Source organism: Ranitomeya variabilis, chromosome 4 (genome assembly GCF_051348905.1).
Source record: "Ranitomeya variabilis isolate aRanVar5 chromosome 4, aRanVar5.hap1, whole genome shotgun sequence".
In the NCBI taxonomy this organism is placed as follows: domain Eukaryota; kingdom Metazoa; phylum Chordata; class Amphibia; order Anura; family Dendrobatidae; genus Ranitomeya; species Ranitomeya variabilis.
Window position 1 is genome coordinate 689,619,939 of NC_135235.1, and position 20,124 is coordinate 689,640,062.

The 20,124-nt window shown below is 43.8% G+C and overlaps 1 protein-coding gene across 8 annotated transcripts; it reads right to left on the reverse strand.

Moving 5' to 3' along the window:
- Positions 1-3,009: 3,009 nt before the first annotated feature.
- Positions 3,010-19,554, reverse strand: LOC143767696 (uncharacterized). Of its 8 annotated transcripts, none has more exons than XM_077256194.1 (7): positions 19,360-19,459; positions 11,988-12,133; positions 11,684-11,863; positions 11,477-11,558; positions 11,296-11,393; positions 9,424-9,514; positions 3,010-5,182 (listed from the first exon to the last, which is right to left on the reverse strand). In XM_077256194.1, the coding sequence occupies exons 2-7, from the start codon at positions 12,063-12,065 to the stop codon at positions 4,182-4,184; spliced, it is 1,530 nt and encodes a 509-aa protein (XP_077112309.1). In that variant the 5' UTR covers positions 12,066-12,133; positions 19,360-19,459; the 3' UTR covers positions 3,010-4,181. The 8 variants fall into 8 exon arrangements, with proteins under 8 accessions (XP_077112309.1, XP_077112303.1, XP_077112307.1 ...); XM_077256188.1 differs by having other exon boundaries at positions 3,015-5,182; positions 11,477-11,600; positions 19,457-19,548; XM_077256192.1 differs by having other exon boundaries at positions 3,015-5,182; positions 11,477-11,600; positions 19,429-19,447.
- Between the last annotated feature and the right edge of the window lie 570 nt (positions 19,555-20,124).

A 20,124-nucleotide genomic window follows, 5' to 3' on the forward strand; every position in this document is an offset into this window, starting at 1 on the left:
ACTCCAATCCACCAGGGGGAGCTGCGCTCCTATCTAGTAGGGCACTCCTCACAGAAGGGTAAAACTGGTGGTTTGGATAGGAAGTTAGTCAGACGGTGCCTGGGTTTGACCCAGTGAGTACCTGTCAGGGGGAAAAGGAGGAACATCTGAGCTGCAGACAGAGGGTCCCTGTCATGGGTGGGATCCTGACAGAGGTCTAGCGAGACAGAAAGCTACGGAGCTGCGCCTGCCCCACGTGCGGCAGCATCCTAAGAAAGGACACGAAGAGAACTGTGTTGTAGAGAGTGAGAAACGAAGTCACAGCACAAGGAGAAAACAGGAGTTCTGCCCTGTAAAGGCTGCCTCCTTCTGAGGCGCGTAGCCGGTGGCTGGAACACTGAGGGAGTAATTGTCTCTATGCATTACTTCAGAGACCGGCAGGACAGTCAATTCCAAGTTGGATGCCTGCCCGACCTAAATACCTAAGAAGACACAGTAGCAGATTGTGGGGGTCGGGGCATCTCTAGGGTCCCTATAAACAAGCCTCAGGCCATCAGTCATACGGGTTTGTCCTATCCATACCATCTGGGGGACAGACAGGAAGAAATAACATCTAGAACATCCACGAGAGTTGTGAGGACCTTACCGAGTTGCTCAGCAGGGAGGTACTACAACACACAGGCGCTAGTAGGAAGGCTACTGATTTCCACCTGGATAAGGGGACTCTGGATTTGCCTTCGGACCGGCCGGACTCTGCCTACACTGTGGTCTGTACCCTGGACTGTGGATGCTGAAGCTTCCAGTAAAAGGTAAAGAGACTGCAACCTTGTGTCCTCGTTATTTCCTGCGCCTTGCGCCCTCCACCATCACCATCTATGCTTCTGGGAAGCCCTGGAGATACACTTCACCTGTGGGTAGGTATACCATCTTGCTGCCATAACATCACCCCAGCGGACCCCTAAGCAGCGTTGGTCACCCTGACCGAATACCACAGGTGGCGTCACGAACATTATACAAACTCTTCTTTTCATTGGACAACCCTCAAAGGGCCACGGGCTGGGTCGAGCCACCCGGTACCGAGTACCCCATTGCCCCTACTCTGGGGGTGCTCCATTTTCATTCTATGGGATAATGGGGAAGAGACAGAAGGTCAGGGGTGCTGCAGCTCTGGTGGTGGTGAGGTGGCAGTACTGGTGGTGGTGAGGCGGCAGCTCTGGTGTTGGTGACGCGGCAGCTCTGGTGGTGGTGAGGTGGCAGCTCGGGTGGTGGTGAGGCAGCAGAATGGTTATTGCAGGCTGTAGGCTTTCCTGAAGAGAGGGGTTTTCAGGTTCTGTCTGAAGTATCTGTGGGTGGTGGATAATCGAACGTGTTGAGGCGTGGAATTCCAGAGGACGGGGGATATTTGTGAGAAATCTTGGAGGCAGTTGTGTGAGGAACGAATAAGTGTGGAGGAGAGTAGGAGGTCTTGGGAGAATCAGAGATTATGTGAGGGAAGATATTGAGAGATTATTTCAGAGATATAGGGAGGGGACAGGTTATGGATGGCTTTGTAGATCAGTGTTAGTAGTTTGAACTGGTTTCATTGGGGAATTGGGAGCCAGTGGAGGGATTTGCAGGGGGGAGAAGCAGGGGAGTAGCGAGGAGAGAGGTGGTTTAGCCAGGCAGCAGAGTTGAGGACAGACTGGAGCGGTGTAAGAGAGTAAGTGGGGAGGCCACAGAGATGGGTGTTGCAGTAATCGAGGCGGGAGATGATGAGGGCATGAACAAGAGTTTTGGTAGATTGTGGGCTGAGGAAGGGACAGATTCTGGCAATATTTTTGAGTTTGAGGCGACAGGAGGTGGCAAGAGTTTGGACGGGAGGTTTGAAGGACAGGGCAGAGTCGAGAATTACCCGGAGGCAGTGGATTTCAGGTGCGGGAGAGAGAGTGATACCGTTTACCATAATAGACAGATCAGGTAGGGGGATGCACGAGATGGGGAAAGATGATGAGTTTGATTTTGTCTACACTGAGTTTTACGAAGCCTCATCACTACCTGCATGCTTTAACACCCTAAGGGTATGGGCACACGTTGCGGATTTGCCTCTGGAATTTTTTTGTGCGGATTCTGCATCTCTTGGCAGAAAACGCAGGTGCGGACTTGATGCGTTTTTTATGCGGATTTTGTGCAGATTTCATGCGCTTTTACCTCTGCGGATTTCTATAATGTAATGGCTACAAAAACGCTTCAGATCCGCACAAACAAATGTCATGCTCCTTCTTTTGATCCGCAGCATTTTCTGTGCGGAATTTTCCGCACCATTAGCACAGCAATTTTTTCCATTGATTTACATTGTACTGTAAATCACTTGCAGATCTGCAGCTTTTCTACGCGGAAAAAAAAGCGGCGGATCCGCAACGTGTGCACATAGCCTAAATGTTTTCATTTTGTCTCTTAGGCCATGTTCGCACGTTGCGGATTTTACCGCGGATCTGCAGCAGTTTCCCATGTTCTTTACAGTACCATGTAAACCTATGGAAAACCCAATCCGCTGTGCACATGCTGCGGAAAAAAAACATGCGGAAAAGCAGCATGTCAATTCTTTGTGCAGATCTGCAGCGTTTCTGCACCCATTGACATGCATTGAGTCGGGCACATCCGCCGCAAAACCGCAGATGTAAACAAGATCTGCGGTTCAGCTGCGCATGAAATGCGTGTAAGTTATGTATCTGATAAAACACTTGAGCTCTTTTCTCTGGATCATTAAGTCCTCTGACATTCAATGAGAACATTTTCAGTTATGCCATATTATATGGAAAAACGGGAAAAGAAAAAAAATAGAAAGATTAAGAGCAAGATGGAAGTACAGATGTAAAGTCTACCTCTCAGCATCTAAGAGGTATAGATTATGAATATATATCGAACACAAGGAAACTGCGAAACAAGCAGATCCCAATGCAATTCCATAACTGGGGGTTGTCTTTACAGGTGTAAGTCAAACTTTTAGTTCTAAGGATCCTATTAAGGGAAACCATGGAATATAAAGCGAGTAAAGTAATGCAGCCGGATATTTTAATATAATGTGAACTCAACTTATATGCCGTGCTAAAATATGAACTGAGACATTCTATATAGTGGGAGAGAGGAACATAACACTCTATTTAGCTATATCTAATTATATGCTTCAAGAAATAAGTAATAATCTGCAAACTGTCTCTCTCATCAAGGAAGACTAGATTCATTTATGAAGTTCATATGATTCCTTTCCAGTCTAGGTGCATCGTCATCCAGTTCTTGATCTATTGAGCTTTTTCTGCAATGTGCTGGAACTCTCTGTGGCAAAGGTGGAGTAGGTGGCCAGACAGAAATATGGATTCAGGGAATGTCCAGGGCATCACAGAATGGTCTCATGTCGCTTGGATCTTTGAAAGTATACAGCTGGAATGGGCACCACCAGAAGTACATCAGGACATTTTCCTAGAGGGCATCAAGTAGTGGTTTCAGCACCCTTCCTTTAGCAAGTGTCTTTCAGGATAGATCTGTGAGCAATTGTATACATTTTCCATTTGAATCAACATGGGTCATGTTTGCATAGTGTACAGTGCGCCCTGTTAATTTCCAGCTTCTTATCAATAGGATCAACAAAGATATTATTGAATAATGTCCACAGTGTTGGCATAATCGCTTGTGTATTGATGTTTTCAGGTATTCCCCTTATCTGATATTATTGTGATTTTCTTGGTCATCGACCCTATAAAGCACATTGTTTACTTGCTGGCTGTGAAGAGCCAGTGTATGTTTAAGAGCATTATGATGGCCCACACCTTGTATGACATCATCCTCTAATCTCTGTAACTTGTCAGTAAGCTGTGACATGGAATGTGAGTCCCGACACCGCTGGAACAGAGCCGTAATGGAACACAAGAACAAGTGTTTTTATTTTAAAGCGGCCAAATATGAGGAATGACAAAGGGCTGTTCTAGTAGTGGATTATCCCTTTTTGAAAATACTATTTTTCGTGAAAACATTTCCAACATTCAGAACATGAAAAAGGCTTTGCCTGTGTGTGACCTTTTGGAAGTTTATTAAAAGTTGATCTCCGTGTAAAACATTTCCGACATTAAGAACATAAAAAAGCCTTTTCCCCTTTGTGAATTCTTTGACTAATGTGTAGATTATTTCTTCACAAAACATTTCTCACATTCTGAACAATAAAAACACTTCTACACTGTGTGGGTTCTCTCGTGCCTACCAAGGTCTGCTTTTCGGTTAAAACATTTCTCACATTCTGAACATGAAAAAGGCTTCTCTCCTGTGTGCGTTCTCTGGTGCATAATAAGATGCCATTTCTGGGCAAAGCATTTCCCACATTCTGAACATGAAAAAGGCTTCTCCCCTGTGTGAGTTATTTGGTGAATAACAAGACCCCGTTTATGGTTAAAACATTTTCCACATTCTGAACAGCAAAAAGGCTTCTCCCCTGTGTGAGTCCTCTGGTGTATAACAACATATGATTTCCGTTTAAAACATTTCCCACATTCTGAACATGAAAAAGGCTTATCCCCTGTGTGAATTCTCATGTGTATAACACATTCTGATTTCTGCTTAAAACATTTGCCACATTCTGAACATGAAAAAGGCTTCTCCCCTGTGTGAGTTCTCCAGTGGCTATCAAGATGCGCTTTCCTGTTAAAACATTTCCCACATTCTGAACATGAAAAAGGCTTCTCCCCTGTGTGAGTTTTTTGATGTCTAACAAGAATCCATTTCTGGTTAAAACATTTCCCACATTCTGAACATGAAAAAGGCTTCTCCCCTGTGTGAGTTCTTTGGTGGCTATCAAGATGCACTTTCTGGTTAAAATATTTCCCACACTTGGAACAAGAAAAGCTGTTCTTCGCTGTGTGAATTTTTTGTTGTTTAAGAAAAGACTTTTCGAGGGGAAAACTATTTCCATATTCTGAACATGAAAATGGCTTCTTTGCTTTAGAAGCAATGCATTTTTTAATGCTTCTTTTATTACTTTGATTTTCCTTAGTAGTCGGTAATGAATCAGAAGACAAGACCTGTTTCAAAGGATCAGATGACAGATCTTTGTTGTGAAGGGATGATGGTATATCTGGAGTAATGGAATCCACTTCAGTAGTATCTTGTGGGATCTCAAGATCATCTGATTTAAAAATTGAAGATTTCAGCTGTACCTCTGATTTCCTGGTACAGACATCTGCCAAAAATAAAACCATTATTTAGTTTTGAATAAAATATCCTTAAATTTTATATTTTTGAACATTTCTACTCACACTATCAGTAAAAATAGCAAAGTTATGTAATAATCTTAAATTATTCACCAAGACAATGATAGTTCTCAGTCTAATAGAAAACTTCATAGAATGAACCAGTGGATCATGGTGATCTTTCTGCCTCCAAAATATACTAAATAAAAAGCCACCAAACAATGATATGTCCTATCCTGATCTGGCTGTACATCACTACAAGGACACTCTGAGAAGTACCCTTCACCAAGTAGCTCCCCTCACCCTCAGAACCTCCAAACACAGAGTAAAAAAGCCCTGGCTCCCATCGCAAACCCAATTTCCCCCTCGAAGCTCTAGGTGTGCAGATCGCTTATGGAGGAAAACTCGCACACCAGAAGACTTCATCCACTTCCAATTTTTGTTAAGAACCTATAATTCTGCCCTTCACCTCACCAAACATACCTATTACACCACCCTGATCTCCTCACTATCCAAAAACCCCAAGAAACTTTTTGACACCTTTCACTCCCTCCTCAGGCCAAAAGCACAAGCCCCTATCACAGACATTTGTGCTAACGACCTGGCCTTCCTCTATATAGACAAAATAGATAATATCCATCAGGAAATCCGCTCCCTGTCACCAAGTGCAGTGACTCCCATCCCTCTCTGCATTACCCCTGGCTCACTCTCCACATTTGATCCCATCACAGAAGAAGTCTCCAAGCTCCTCTCTTCTTCTCGTCTGACTACATGCACTACTGCCCCCATTCCCTCACATCACCTCCAGTCTCTCTCTCCAGTCGTCACAACTCATCTAACTACAATCTCTAATCTCTCCCTATTCTCTGGCGTTTTCCCCTCCTCCTTCAAACACTCTATTACTCCATTATTAAAGAAACCCGCCCTCGACCCATCCTGCACAAACAACTACAGACCAATCTCCAATCTCTCCTTCATCTCTAAACTCTTGGAGCACCTGATCTGCTCCAGCCTTACGCGTTACTTCTCCACTCATTCCCTCCTAGACGCTTCACAGTCCGGTTTCCGCCCCTACATTCGACAGAAACTGCACTCATCAAAGTGACCAACGACCTTCTGACAGCAAAATTTAATGGTGGCAACTCTCTGCTCATTCTTCTCAACCTTTCCGCAGCTTTTGACACTGTTGATCACCCTCTCTTACTCTCTAGGCTCCAGTCACTAGACATTAAGGACACTGCTCTCTTCTGGTTCTCTTCCTATCTTTCTGACTGCTCCTTCAGTGTTCTGTTTGCTGGCTCCACTTCATCTCCTCTTCCTCTCAGTGTTGGGGTACCTCAGGGTTCAGTCCTTGGCCCTCTTCTCTTCTCCCTCTACATGGCCCCAATTGGACAGACCATCAGCAGATTTGGCTTTCAGTACCATCTTTATGCTGATGACACACAACTATTCATGCCATCCCCTGACCTTACCCCGCTGTACTACAGAACGCCAGTGACTGTCCGCAGTCTCCAACATCATGTCCACTCTCTATCTGAAACTCAACCTTTCCAAAACCGAACCTCTACTCCCTACTTTTAACCTCCCAAAATCTGACATTTCCCTCTCTGTGGGCGGCACCATAATAACGTCCCGGCAGCAGGCGCGCTGTCTGGGTGTTATGTTTGACACCAATCTCTATTTCACCTCACATATATAATCTCTAAAGACTATCTCTAGAATCTGCCCTTTTCTCGCCATGGAAACAACAAAAACCCTCACTGTTGCCCTGATCCACTCCCGCCTAGACTACTGTAGCGCTCTATTAATTGGCCCCCCCTTACTCGACTTTTCCCTCTCCAGTCCATCCTTAATGCAGCAGCCAGGGTCATCCACCTGGCTAATCGTTACTCGGACGCGTCCGCTCTTTGCCAGTCGTTACACTGGCTGCCCATTCCCGACTCCAAAACTTCTCCCGCGTTGTGCCAAATCATCTGGAATGCTCTACCCCAAGAAATTAGGACCATTCACACTTTGCATAGTTTTAGGCGCTCCCTCAAAACACATTTGTTCAGAGCGGCCTATCATGTTCCTTAAACAAAGTCATTTTATGTGTAAGTGTGCACGTGTAGCCCATTCACTATCTCCACCTATTCCCCACCCCCTGAAGATTGCTGGACCATCATAGATTAGTATATGTAGGCAAAAATATTATAAATAAAAATTCCTACTCATCTCACAAAAAATAAGTCACCACTTAGGTCCTTTACGGTCAGTGGAAAAACAGAGGTTTCCACAATAGTAGTGGCTAAAAGGCTTTTGAAAAGCAACATGGCTTCCATAAACCAATCCAACAATATCCGCTCTCTCAAAGTCAAATCCCCCCGACTCCCTTGCTTCTGAGTCTTTCAATGTTCCCAAACCACATTTAGCATGCATGTGTTATAGTGAGAAGAACCCACTTAATTTACGGTGTGTGCTTTCTCCTGGAGCACAATCTGGGCATTATGTGTCAGGTAATAAATCTGCAAATATGCAATTTTCACTCTCCAACATCCACTGTGTGATAATATCGGGAAAATATCTGTTAAATCAAAATATACCCTACTTCTAAAGATTAATTCATTTGGAGTTACAATTTCCAAAATAGAGTCAATTTATGGGGATTTCTAATGCTCCAAAAGGGTTTTCTGCCCTTTTGTCACATTAGGTCTTCTGCACAGTGTCACATCTCTTCTTGGATCTGTCACCAGAAGCCGCCTTATTCATTCTGCAGGCAACACTGTAATGGAGTAGACATCGGAACCAGAAGATTCAAGAGAATTTTGAAAATAATTTGTAAGGTCCACTTGTTTCCTATTATCCTTTATGAAGAATTCCAAAGTTATCACCACATAAAGTAACACACGTTAGATTGGAAAAATGGACCCTGATTAAGAACAAAAAACTGAGTGCGGGAAATGGTCAAATCAGATTATTTTGAACACTTATTACTGTAGTCAAAAACTGCTAGTATAGACAACAACACATCTACTGACATGATCAAACGCAACAGTCTTCGTCTATAAAAAATGAGTAACTAGTGGTAAAACCTCTTGGGGTAATTTGAGTATGTGGCTAAGTGGCTCTTAATCTAAACTATCGTAAGGGCCAATATTTTCTGTCAGAGGAATTTCAAGAGGAAATCTCAGGCATTTGGCAGAAGAAATTGAGACTTGTTTTATAGACTACCAGACTCATAGAAGAGAGGCAGACCAATCCAAACTTTCAGACAGAATGAACCTGTAAAAAGATTTTTTTAATTTAACATTTAACAACAACATATGTTTGAGGGGAGAATGCCAACTCTAAACCGGAGTTGCACCCATTTATAGTGGACTACTGGAGTTACTGACCAGAAGAGTAGAGAAAGTATTAGCGCCCCCATTTCAGGAGAGATTGTGCAGTAATCTGAATTCTTTAGGATTGAAAACATAATGTAATTTATGATGCAGAGTGATTCCATGAAACCAGGGCCCGAGCCATGCCAACACATCTCCTACAGGCGTGAATAAATGTATATTACAGCCAACAGCCACGCACAGCTTAGAAATATATCACGGCACAGGTGTAATGTTTTGTATGTAGTTTGTCACAATCCTGTTTGAAGTTAGTCAGTTTTAAATGGAAATGAAAAGTCAGAATAAAAGGGAACTGTGTGGTTATTGTAAAGAAATTCACACTTGACCCTCACTGCACATTCAAAGTTGTCAATCATAAAAGTGAAGTTTGTCCAGAAAGTCTGGGCCTGGTCTTGTAGGGACCATATGAGCACATTCAGCAGCACAGAAGGGAGAGAAGGTAGATTCATCAAATAAGATATCAGGGTTCTAGGAAGCCAACATCATCAATACCCTCCACTTTCTCTTACAGATCAATCAAAATGTTTTTCTTCAAGTGATTTTCTAACTTGTCAGCACATTCTATGTACACTGTCATTTGGCTTTGTAGTTAACAGATCTACACAGGTAATGGTCAGCATCACCTAATCCTAGAGGATAGGTGTATCTTCCAGGTTGTAAGTTCTATAGAAAAGGGCTTTCAATGCCCAAAGACATTTGTGCAGCTTGGGGTGAAGGATATTGTTGTTGTCTAGAGGCAAAATGGTGATCACATGATTGTGACACGACCGGAATAGATAATCGATAAAACAGCCACAGCCGGTGACTAGGAAGAATCTGTGACTTCTCTGCAGTTAGTGGTTACTACTCACCTGGGTAGTCATATGTAGGAATTTCCTTCTTACACCACTCACCACCCCTCATATATGTCTCTGTAGTATTAATATGGGACAGATCTTCACCCTGAAACAGATATTGTAAAAGTCACAGACAGATGGAAAAGTCACATCTATCATCAGCTCTAATCCTGCCATCTCCACCGTTCTCATTACACAAGTATAAAACATATACTGTGCCTTACGAAAGTATTCAGCCCCTTGGAACTTTTCAACCTTTTCCCACATATCATGCTTCAAACATAAAGATACCAAATGTACATTTTTGGTGAAGAATCAACAATAAGTGGAACACAATTGTGAAGTTGAACAAAATGTATTGGTTATTTTAAAATTTTGTGGAAATTCAGGAAAGAAATAAATCTTGGTACCGTGGAAATTCAAAAACTGAAAAATGGGGCGTGCAATATTATTCGGCCCCTTTACTTTCAGTGCAGCAAACTCACTCCAGAAGTTCAATGTGGATCTCTGAATGGTCCAATGTTGTTCTAGATGCTTAATGATGATAAATATAATCCACCTGTGTGTAATCAAGTCTCCGTATAAATGCACCTGCTCTGTGAGAGTCTCATGGTTCTGTTAGAAGCACAGAGAACATCATGAAGACCAAGGAACACAACAGGCAGGTCCGTGATACACTGTTGTGGAGAATTTTAAAGCTGGATTTGGATACAAAATGATTTCCAAAACTTTAGACATCCAAAGGAGCACCGTGGAAGCGATCATATTGAAATGGAAGGCTGCAAATCTACCAAGACCCGGCCGTCCCTCTAAACTTTCATCTCAAACAAGGAGAAGACTGATCAGAGATGCAGCAAGGAGGCCCATGATCACAAATCTGGTCTTTATGGAAGTGGCAAGAAGCCATTTCTCAAAGATATCCATAAAAAGTATCATTTAAAGTTTGCAACAAGCCACCTGGGAGACACACCAAACATGAGGAAGAAGGTGCTCCGGTCAGATGAAACCAAAATCAAACTTTTTGGCAACAATGCCAAATGATATGTTTGGTGTAAAGGCAACACAACTCATCAACCTTAACACACCATCCTCACTGTCAAACATGGTGATGGCAGCATTATGGTTTGGGCCTGATTTTCTTCAGCAGGGATAGGGTAGATGGTTAAAATCGATGGGAAGATGGATGGAGCCAAATACAAGGCGATTCTTGAAGAAAACCTGTTGGAGTCTGCAAAAGACCTGAGACTAGGACGGAGATTTGTCTTCCAACAAGACAATGATCCCAAACATAAAACAAAATCTACAATGGAATGGTTCACAAATAAACATATCCAGGTGTTCGAATGGCCTAGTCAAAGTCCAGACCTCAATCCAATCGAAAATCTGTGGAAAGAGCTGAAAACTGCTGTTCGCAAACGATCTCCATCAAACCTCACTGAGCTCGAACTGTTTGCCAAGGAAGAATAGTCAAGAATTTCAGTCTCTCGCTGTACAAAACTGATAGAGACATACCCCAAACGACTTGCAGCTGTAATCACAGCAAAAGGTGGCGCAACAAAGTATTAAGTTAAAGGGGCTGAATAATTTTGCCGCCCCATTTTTCAGTTTTAGAATTTCCACAAAAATTTAAAAAATTTAAAATAACGAATAAATGTCATTCAGTTTCACAATTGTGTTCCACTTGTTATTGATTCTTCACAAAAAAATTTACATTTGGTATGTTTATGTTTGAAGCATGATATGGGGGTAAAGGGTGAAAAGTTCCACGGGGCCGAATACATTCGCAAGGCACTATAATACTGGTGGATAAAACAAGACTGAGCACAAGACCTTCACAGACATCTACAGATCATAGGGGAGATCTCATGACACCTTCTCTCCAACTACCTGATGATCCTGAGGAACATTGGGATCTTCTTCCTTACAGTCCTGTGGAAAAAGAGGAGGAGGACATATCTCTGGTGTTGTCCTCCTACTGGATAGATCTGGAGGAAACACATACAGGGACTGAATTAATTCTTTACATACAGATAATTATAGGCCGTGTGCATTTAGTCTTGTCTATTACCTGGTGATGTGAGGGGCTGGGGAACCTCCATCATGTCATCATTGTACAGATCTTTGTGTCCTTCTAAAAACTCCCACTCCTCCTTGGAGAAATAGACAGTGACATCCTGACATCTTATAGGAACCTGACACATACAAAGATACCATCATCCCCCTGATCCCTTCATAACGTTACTGTATAATGTCCCAGCATTCCCAGCAGTGTCACCTCTCCAGTCAACAGCTCAATTATCTTGTAGGTGAGTTCTAGGATCTTCTGGTCATTGATGTCCTCATGTCTCAGGGGGTGAGGTGGAGGCTCCATGATTATGCTCAGGGGTCTTCCCCATCCCTCAGACACAGGGTCCTGACAGTACTCACTAGAGGTCTTCTTCACTATTGTGTAATCCTGGTTATGGAGAGACACATTAATAAATCTCACTACAGACATTTCCAGAGTCCTCACCTCTCCAGTTCTGTCCATCTGTTATTCCCATAGATAAGAATGATGTAATGTCACCAGAATCTCTCACCTCTCCAGTAAGCAGGAAGAGGATCTCTAGGGTAAGGCGTAATATCCTCTCCGCCATCTTGTCTCTGTCTATATCCATCTTTGGTAAATCAGGAAAATTCTCTTATATAGAAGATCTTCACTGAGAGAATCGAAGATTGTAGAGACCTGTATGAGAAGATGAACCAATGTAACATCATAAAAATCCTGTGTAATAATACAATTAGTGGAGATAATAAGGGAAACATAGTGTATCAGGAGGAAGAACGTGTATTCTTTAGTCTTGCTTGGACTGGAACATAAGCTGAATTGCTGACCAAAACATCTATTCCGTGCTCCCAATCACTGCCTATGTTACTCACTGCTTCGGTAGCTGATTAGCTTTAGGAATTACAAGTTCGTTAGGATTGACCAGGAAATACAGAGACTGACGGGAACCCAAGCAGCAATAAAATTTTTATTATTTTACAACATTCTGTTTTTTTCCTGACATCTAGTAATAAAACCTATATATTTTAGGTCACAGACAACAAGCATTTTTTTCCTCGGAGTCGGCAGCTGAATACGTTTCTCATAGACTCATCTTCCATAACGCTAATTCTCGTCACATTTACTGGAATCGGCATTAGCAATACTGCAGGAGATATTCATTACACGCGACAGGAGAAATAACTACTTCATGATGAGGATGACATCTTCATCTTCTACTACGGCTCTAGAAACATATTTGTCCAGAGTCCGTCACTGACTCCATCACCACCAGCCGTCTATATGAAGGTTTCCCGTCTTCCCCGCACTGTAATGTTCTGTCAAGTTAGATCTCATGTCTGATTCACACACAAAAGTTTGAGGCTTTTATAAAAGCTTGTTTGTAAGAACAATTAGACATGAGTTATTTGATGCCAATGTCTCCATGTAGGCTTCCATATAGTACATGGGTAGCACCCCAGGTGACCGGTTGCTACAGTGATGTTCGGGGAAGGTAATGTCATGCTCAGAGGCAATGGAGTTCTCTTCACCAGGTAAGGCACACACGTGAAACAAATTCTGAATCCAGGCCAGGAGGGGTAGCTCAAGACCCAGATTCAGGGAAGCTTCCCTAAGCTATATGTATCCTGACCTGGAGGAGGAGCTAGGCAGTTGGTCCTAGGAGACCAAGGAGGCTAGTTGGACAGAGAGACTGAAGTGGAAGGACGTCTGGAGCAGACGTGAGAGGCCTGGCAGCCACGAGGGAGCTGCAGCCTCTGGACGGGTTGTATGTGGAGTAGCTGGAAGGGAGAGGAACAGTGATAGGACACCCTCAGAGCCATAGCGCAGAAGCCGGGTACAGGGGGCCCGAGGCCTGAGTGGTACTGCACAACACTTGGCAGAACCGGAGGGCATAAGATTATACAGACATTGCCCACACCACACCTGAAATGCAGCAGCACCTGAGGAGCCCGGGGCATGATAGAGACCCTGTAAAAAGGCTCAAGCTGCAATGAAGGTACCTGTCTCAGGACAGGGGGAATAGAGGACTCTGCAGAAAGCTTCAGGCAGCAGGGACTTCATATACAGCAGGTGCTACTTGGAAAGGCTCACGGACCTCTACTGTAAAAGGGAACCCACATTGCCTCTGGGCCGGCCAGACCACCATCATCCGTGCCTGGTACCCTGGACTTTGGCCTGCCAACTACAGTAAACCAGGTAAAGACTTACAACTTGTGTCCTCCACTTATTCGTCGGCATTCACCATCTTGCCACACACTGTAGGACTCCTGGGGACCCCACTTCACCTGTGGGAAGTGTACCATCAGTGCTGCAGTAACATCCCCCAGAGTACCCCTTTAACACAGCGTCGGTCCCACTATTGACCAAAAACCACAGGTGGCGTCATAATTAGACTACATCATTCCAAACCCCTTTAATTGAGTCCCAGGGCCACAGACCAGGTCGCAGCCACCATGACATCCCCTTTAACACCGAACTCGGTACAGAGTACCCCAGGCCCTGGTAGGACAACTTACATGAAAAACACAAAAAAAGGTGTGGAAATATTACAAAAATAATTATAGTGAAGTGTTGAGGCACCAAATAGAAAATTTTTACCCAGTATATCGACACCTAGAACCAATGTTACAACCTCCACTATAATAAATCTGCAGGGTGGTGCATAGACAATAACTAATGAAAAACATTGGTTAAATCTAAAGTTTAAAAGTAGAGAGAAAAAATATATATGTATAACGACCCAATGTATATGGACTAAATATGGACAATCGTCGCTAAGACATGAAGAAACAGAGGCAAGAGCCCCACGAAAAGCAGCAGTCCAGAATTATATATAAAAGGTATAAATTTATTCAGAAATCACATGGTGTAGAAGATAACGACAACAAGGGGAAATACAAAAAGGAAGATTAAAAGAAACGCTTAAAGGTCGGCAGAATCACATCTGGGCCTAGTAAGGAATAACATGTTCACATAATAAATATAGAGGTACAGACACCACCTCTCACCACCTATGTCTACATGCAGTATAGCGCAGAGAAATAGTAAAACTACATAATATAGGTACACACAGCCTGGGGGTAACACAGTGTGGACTTAATAGTCCTACCAACAGCTGAATGATAACTGCGCTGAAGGAACCAATATAACGTACGATAAAGAGTACACTTATTACCTGCGGTAAGGGTGGTGATGGTGGCCAAGAGGATCTGCCAGACCGCCCCAACGCGCGTTTTGGTTGGCACCCACGTCATCATACCCCAGATGGACCCCTGTAACTGCAGCAGAGATGATGACATTTTGGGGAATAGTGCTGCATATGGGCATAGTCAGAAAACCAGAGCTACGGCAATACTGGAATACTGATATTCTCTACAGTACCGATATTCTGTATGGCCATGACAAGGACACGATTTGAAGAGATCCAAAAATGATAGGATTTTAGTAATAATGCGCAGTGTCCTCCCTGAGACAATCTGAGCTTTGATAGTCTATGTAAAATTCGGCTAGTGGTTGAACACTTCAGCATAAAATTTGCTGAGGCATACAACCTCCAAAGGGACATCGCTATAGATGAATCTCTGGTTCATTTCAAAGGGAGGCTAAAATTTTAACAATATCTGCCAAGAAAGAGGTCCAGGTAAGGAATTAAACGATACAAACTATGCGAGGGTACACTCACAGATTTAGGGTCTACAAGCGAAATGACACCCAGATTAACCCCCCTGAATGTCCCCCATCCTGGGGGTGAGTGGGAAAATTGTGTGGGAATTGCTGCTCCCACTGCTGGATAAGGGTTATCATCTCTACATTAATAACTTTCACACCAGTATCCCCCTTTTCAAGACCCTTTCTGTCAGAAGTACAGTTGCCTGTGGCACCATGTAAAACAAATCAGAGAGGCCTGCCTAAGCCATTAATTGTGCAAATGCTGAGAAAGGGCGAAAGTCGATCCCAATGCAGCGACAACATGCTGGTGGTCAAGTATAAGGACAAAAGGAATGTTGTTATCATGACCACCATACACGTGACAACAGCTCCCTTGTCACTGTTCGTGGGTCCACAACACAAGTCCCAAAGCCAGATTGGATCTTGGATTACAATTGGTACATGAGGTGTAGATCTCTCAGATCAGGTCCTCAAACCATACAGTGCCATGCGAAAAGCTAAAGCAAAAAATGGGCTATGCACATTGTATTGATGGCACTGTACAATGCTTTTGTGCTATTCTGATCTGCAGGTGATATGGGGACCTTCCTTCAGTTTCAGGAGGTAGTCATCAAGTTTATAATGTTTTGCACTCAGGAAGGTAAGGGTTCCGGTACTTCTGAAACTGATTGTGCCATATTGTCCCAGAACAACATTTTCCAGGACCGGTTCCCCAAACAGCGAAGAAAGGAAGTGTTAGGGTTGTCAGATTGCACTAAATAAAATATAAAATAAAGTGCAATTGCAACCCGGGGTCCACCGTGCAGAGATGATCCTGCTGGTAGTGAACAATGTTGGAACAAAACAGTGAGTATTACCTTAAACACACTGAGTTAACGCCACACAGAGTGATCGGAACACTGAGTACCAAGCTCAGTTACATCACAGAGAGGTACTGCACTAGGAATGCCAAGTACTATACCCTGTTAGGATGGTAGCATGTGGGTTGAGCTTGCTCTGTAACTCAACTGTGCTAACTACACACATGAAAGAAACAGATGCAAAGCCAAGCGGCTAGTTACCCCAGTCCTGATGCTACCGAACTTGTGCCTGACCGGCACCCTAAGCAAGTAGTAAACTAAAGACTCAGGCGTAGAGCCAAAGGTACGAAACAGCCTAAATGTGCTACCTGCCTGCCAACATGTACAGTCCTTGAGCACAGACAGACTCACACAAACATGCAGTCAGAGTGGTAGAATAACCACCCACTCTCACCAAAACATAAATGACACTAGCGTGCCCGCTTGCGCTGCTGAGAGCCTTTTATACGCTAGACTCCACCCCAAACACTCATGCCCAGTCAGTCAAGACATCACCCGCGGGCAAATCCGGAGCTGCCACATCACCAGAGCAGCCAACATCCGACTGCCAATAAGAAGATGCTACATCAGAGATATGTTCAGTAAGGTCATCTCTGGACTTAGACTGCAGAGCGCAAGGTTGCACCTGCATATCACTAATTACCACAGACTTGGCTGAAAAGCCACTAGTAACCAAACATATACCACAAGCCTGAGCAAGATGCTGGGACCGATGCCTGTGCTGAGCAGCACTAGGAGCGGCTGGACCTGAATGGGATACCATAGTACCAGATAATACTTGGGATCTATCCCGCGCAGCAGAAGAATCCCAAAGCCTAGCCGGAAGATCAGAAAAAAAACAGTGCAGCGTATGCTCAAAGAGGGGAATCCAAAAGGACACATTTTACCATTGTAAAACCTGCCCTGAGAATCCTGGTCTTTGAATTAAGGATTGCTTCAAAGCGTACAATGATTTTACTCCACATATGGAGTATCGGCATACTCAGGAAAAACTGGACAACATTGGTCGTGGTCTATTTACTCCTGCTATCTTTGTGAAAATAAAAAATTCTGGGCTAAAAGATAATTTTTGCAGAAAAAAAATGATTTTATTTTTATTTTCCTGGCTCTACGTTGTCAATGCCTGTGAAATACCTGGGGGTTCAAAGTGCTCACTACATATCTAGATAAGTTCCTTTAGGGGTATAGTTTCCAAAATGGGATCATGTTATGACCTGGTGGTTACGGAGCAGCACTGATATGACCTGGTGGGTAAAACAAATCATGGGACAAGCTCTGAGGAGGTGGTAGCTTTACTGACCGCAGTTCCTACTCCTAACACCAACACTAGAAATAGCCGTGGAGTGTTCCTGTCACTCCCTAGACACCTCATCACAGCCTAAGAACTAACTACCCCTAAAGATGGAAACAGAAAACTATCTTGCCTCAGAGAAATTCCCAAAAGGAAAGATAGCCCCCCACAAATATTGACTGTGAGTGGAGAGGGAAATGACACACACAGAAATTAAAACAGATTTTAGCGAAGGAGGCCAATTTCTAATCTAGATAGACAGAGATAGAAAAGGATACTGTGCGGTCAGTATTAAAAACTAAAAAATCCACGCAGAGATTACAAAAATAGTCTCCACACCGACTCACGGTGTGGAGGGGCAAATCTGCTTCCCCAGAGCTTCCAGCTAGCCTGAATATTTCATAATGACAAGCTGGACAAAAAGATACATAACTTAAACTGAGCAGAAGTCCAAAGCAAAAGAACAACCAAAGAACTAGCAAGAACTTATCTTATGCTGAAATGGACAGGTCATCAGAGAGATCCAAGGAAAGGTCTGAATCTAACCCAGGAAACATTGACAGCTGGCATGAATTACAGACCAGGGCCAAGTTAAATAGCAAGGCCAGGGGAGCCGATTAGTGAAAGCAGCTGCTACGGCTAAACTCAAGGAGCAGCAGTTCCACTCGAAACCACCAGAGGGAGCCCAAGGGCAGAACTCACAAAAGTACCATTCATAACCACAGGAGGGAGCCCAAGAACGGAATTCACAACAGGATCACTTGTGGGGGTTTCTACAGTATAGGCACATCAGAGGCTCTTCAAATGCAACATGGCGTCCACTCTCAATTCCAGGCAATTTGGAGTTCAAAAAGTCAAACAGTGCTCCTTCCTTTCTGAGACCAGCTGTGCTCCCAAACAGTAGTTTTTCCCCACATATGGGGTATCAGCGTACTCAAGAGAAATTGCACAACAACTTTTGTGGTCCATTTCTCCTGTTACCATTCATTTTTTACTTCCACATTGCTTCAGTTCCTGTGCAGCACTTGAAGGGTTAATAATCTTCTTGATTGTGGTTTTGAACACCTTGAGCGGTGCAGTTTTCAGAATGGTGTCACTTTTGGGTACTTTATGTCATATAAGCCTGTCAAAGTCACTTCAAATGTGAAGTGGTCGCTAAAAAAATGATTTTGCAAATTTTGCTTTAAAAATGAGAAACAGCTGGACAACTTTTAACCCTTACAACTTCCTAACAAAAAAAATATGTTTCAAAAATTGTGCTGATGTGAAGTAGACATGTGGGAAATGTTATTTATTAACTACTTCGTGTGACATGACTCTGATTTAAGGGCATAAAAAAAAAAATTTTGAAAACTGCAAAGTTTTCACCTAATTTCTGATTTTTTCACAAATAAATGAAAGTCATATCAAAGAAATGTTACCACTATCATGAAGTACAATATGTCATGAAAAACAGTCTCAGAATCAGTGGGATCTGTTGAAGCTCGAGTTATTACCTCATAAAGTGATAATGGTCAGAACTGAAAATATTGGCCTGGTCAGGAAGGTGAAAACAGGCTTCGGGGTGAAAGGGTTAAATATACCTTATAGCACCACATGACAGACACTAAATGATACAACTTTATAATCCTTAGGGGGCGGACAATAATCTAAGTGCTCCCTCCTATAACAGCTCTCCCTGAGCTGCTTCCTGAGGACGGTGTGCCGAGCATCGCGTCACTGGGTCTTCTATAAACCCGATAACGTGATGTGGCCGGACAGTCACAGTAATACCAGGGGCCAACATGGCTACATCATTACTGTGTATGGCGGGCAATCCCCGCATGTTTATTGGCCGGGAACTCGAGCACGGCGCTCCATCACCTGCGATACCCCAGTAACAAGCTTGTCCGAGCCCCCGATGCCGGATCGAGTAGTGGAGAGCGGCTCCCTCATCACTAGTATCTACATTATTGTGCTGGAGCCGGGAGAGGAATCATCGCATTGTGGGAGAACTTCTCTGGGCTTCTGTCCTCTCATCCTGCAGGTGTCTGAGTGGGTCTAATGTGCAACCGGCGAAGCCGCGTTCTGTCCACAGCTGTTACCTCACTGCTCACACCACACAGGGACCCCAAAGTGTCTCCTCCGTGCTGAAGGGTTAATGTCCCCCGTACCCAGTAATGGAGAATCTCCTGCACCTACCTCCACCCTCAGGGCCACACACCACATATATTGCTTTTCTGTGCGCACAGGACCTGTGATGAGGTCACAGGAGGGGAGGAGTTAGGTGTCACATGATCAGGGGCCTCAGTGTATGCAGGACTCTGCTTAAGAACAGGTAACGTTGCAAACAGTAGAACAATTCCCCCCATTAAGTGATTGGATCCCCCCAGATCTTTCATAGACCTTAGTGATAATACAGACGGGAGATTCCAAGAGCGCTAGATTCAGGGGTAATCCTAGTGCTGACTGAGCCGTGCGCCTCCATCTAAGAGAGCGGCCACAACCCCAGACGATGCAGCGGCCGGAGCAATGTTATTGATGGAGGGGATTTCTGAGAGCAGCAAATTAATAAGAATGTTTTACCGGAACCTCCTGGGGCATCAAGGAAAACCGTCTCCTATTCCCACCTGGAATCTGAGCCATAATTGCCAAATCCCCCGATCTGTGGTCATCAACCAGAAGAGGCTTATTTACTGGGACAAATCCCCTCATCTTCCCCAAATCCTGGCTTTTCTCTCCCAGAATATCTCTCCCATAACACACAGGCTGGTGGAGCTGGTGCCGGTGACCTGATGCTATTAGAGGGTCACTACTGACACATTGGCTCCTTTCTTCTAGAGTCAGGAGGACTGTGGTGGATCTGTCGG

Bases quoted from the DNA above. Each gene is read 5' to 3' on its own strand.
- LOC143767696 (XM_077256188.1), bottom strand. From the start codon at position 12,065: ATGGATATAGACAGAGACAAGATGGCGGAGAGGATATTACGCCTTACC. The intron at 11,864-11,987 runs GTGAGAGATTCT...CTCCATAACCAG, and splicing joins TCTTCCTGCTTACTGGAGAG to GATTACACAATAGTGAAGAA. The intron at 9,515-11,295 runs GTAGTTGGAGAG...TATCTGTTTCAG, and splicing joins ATGTTCCTCAGGATCATCAG to GGTGAAGATCTGTCCCATAT.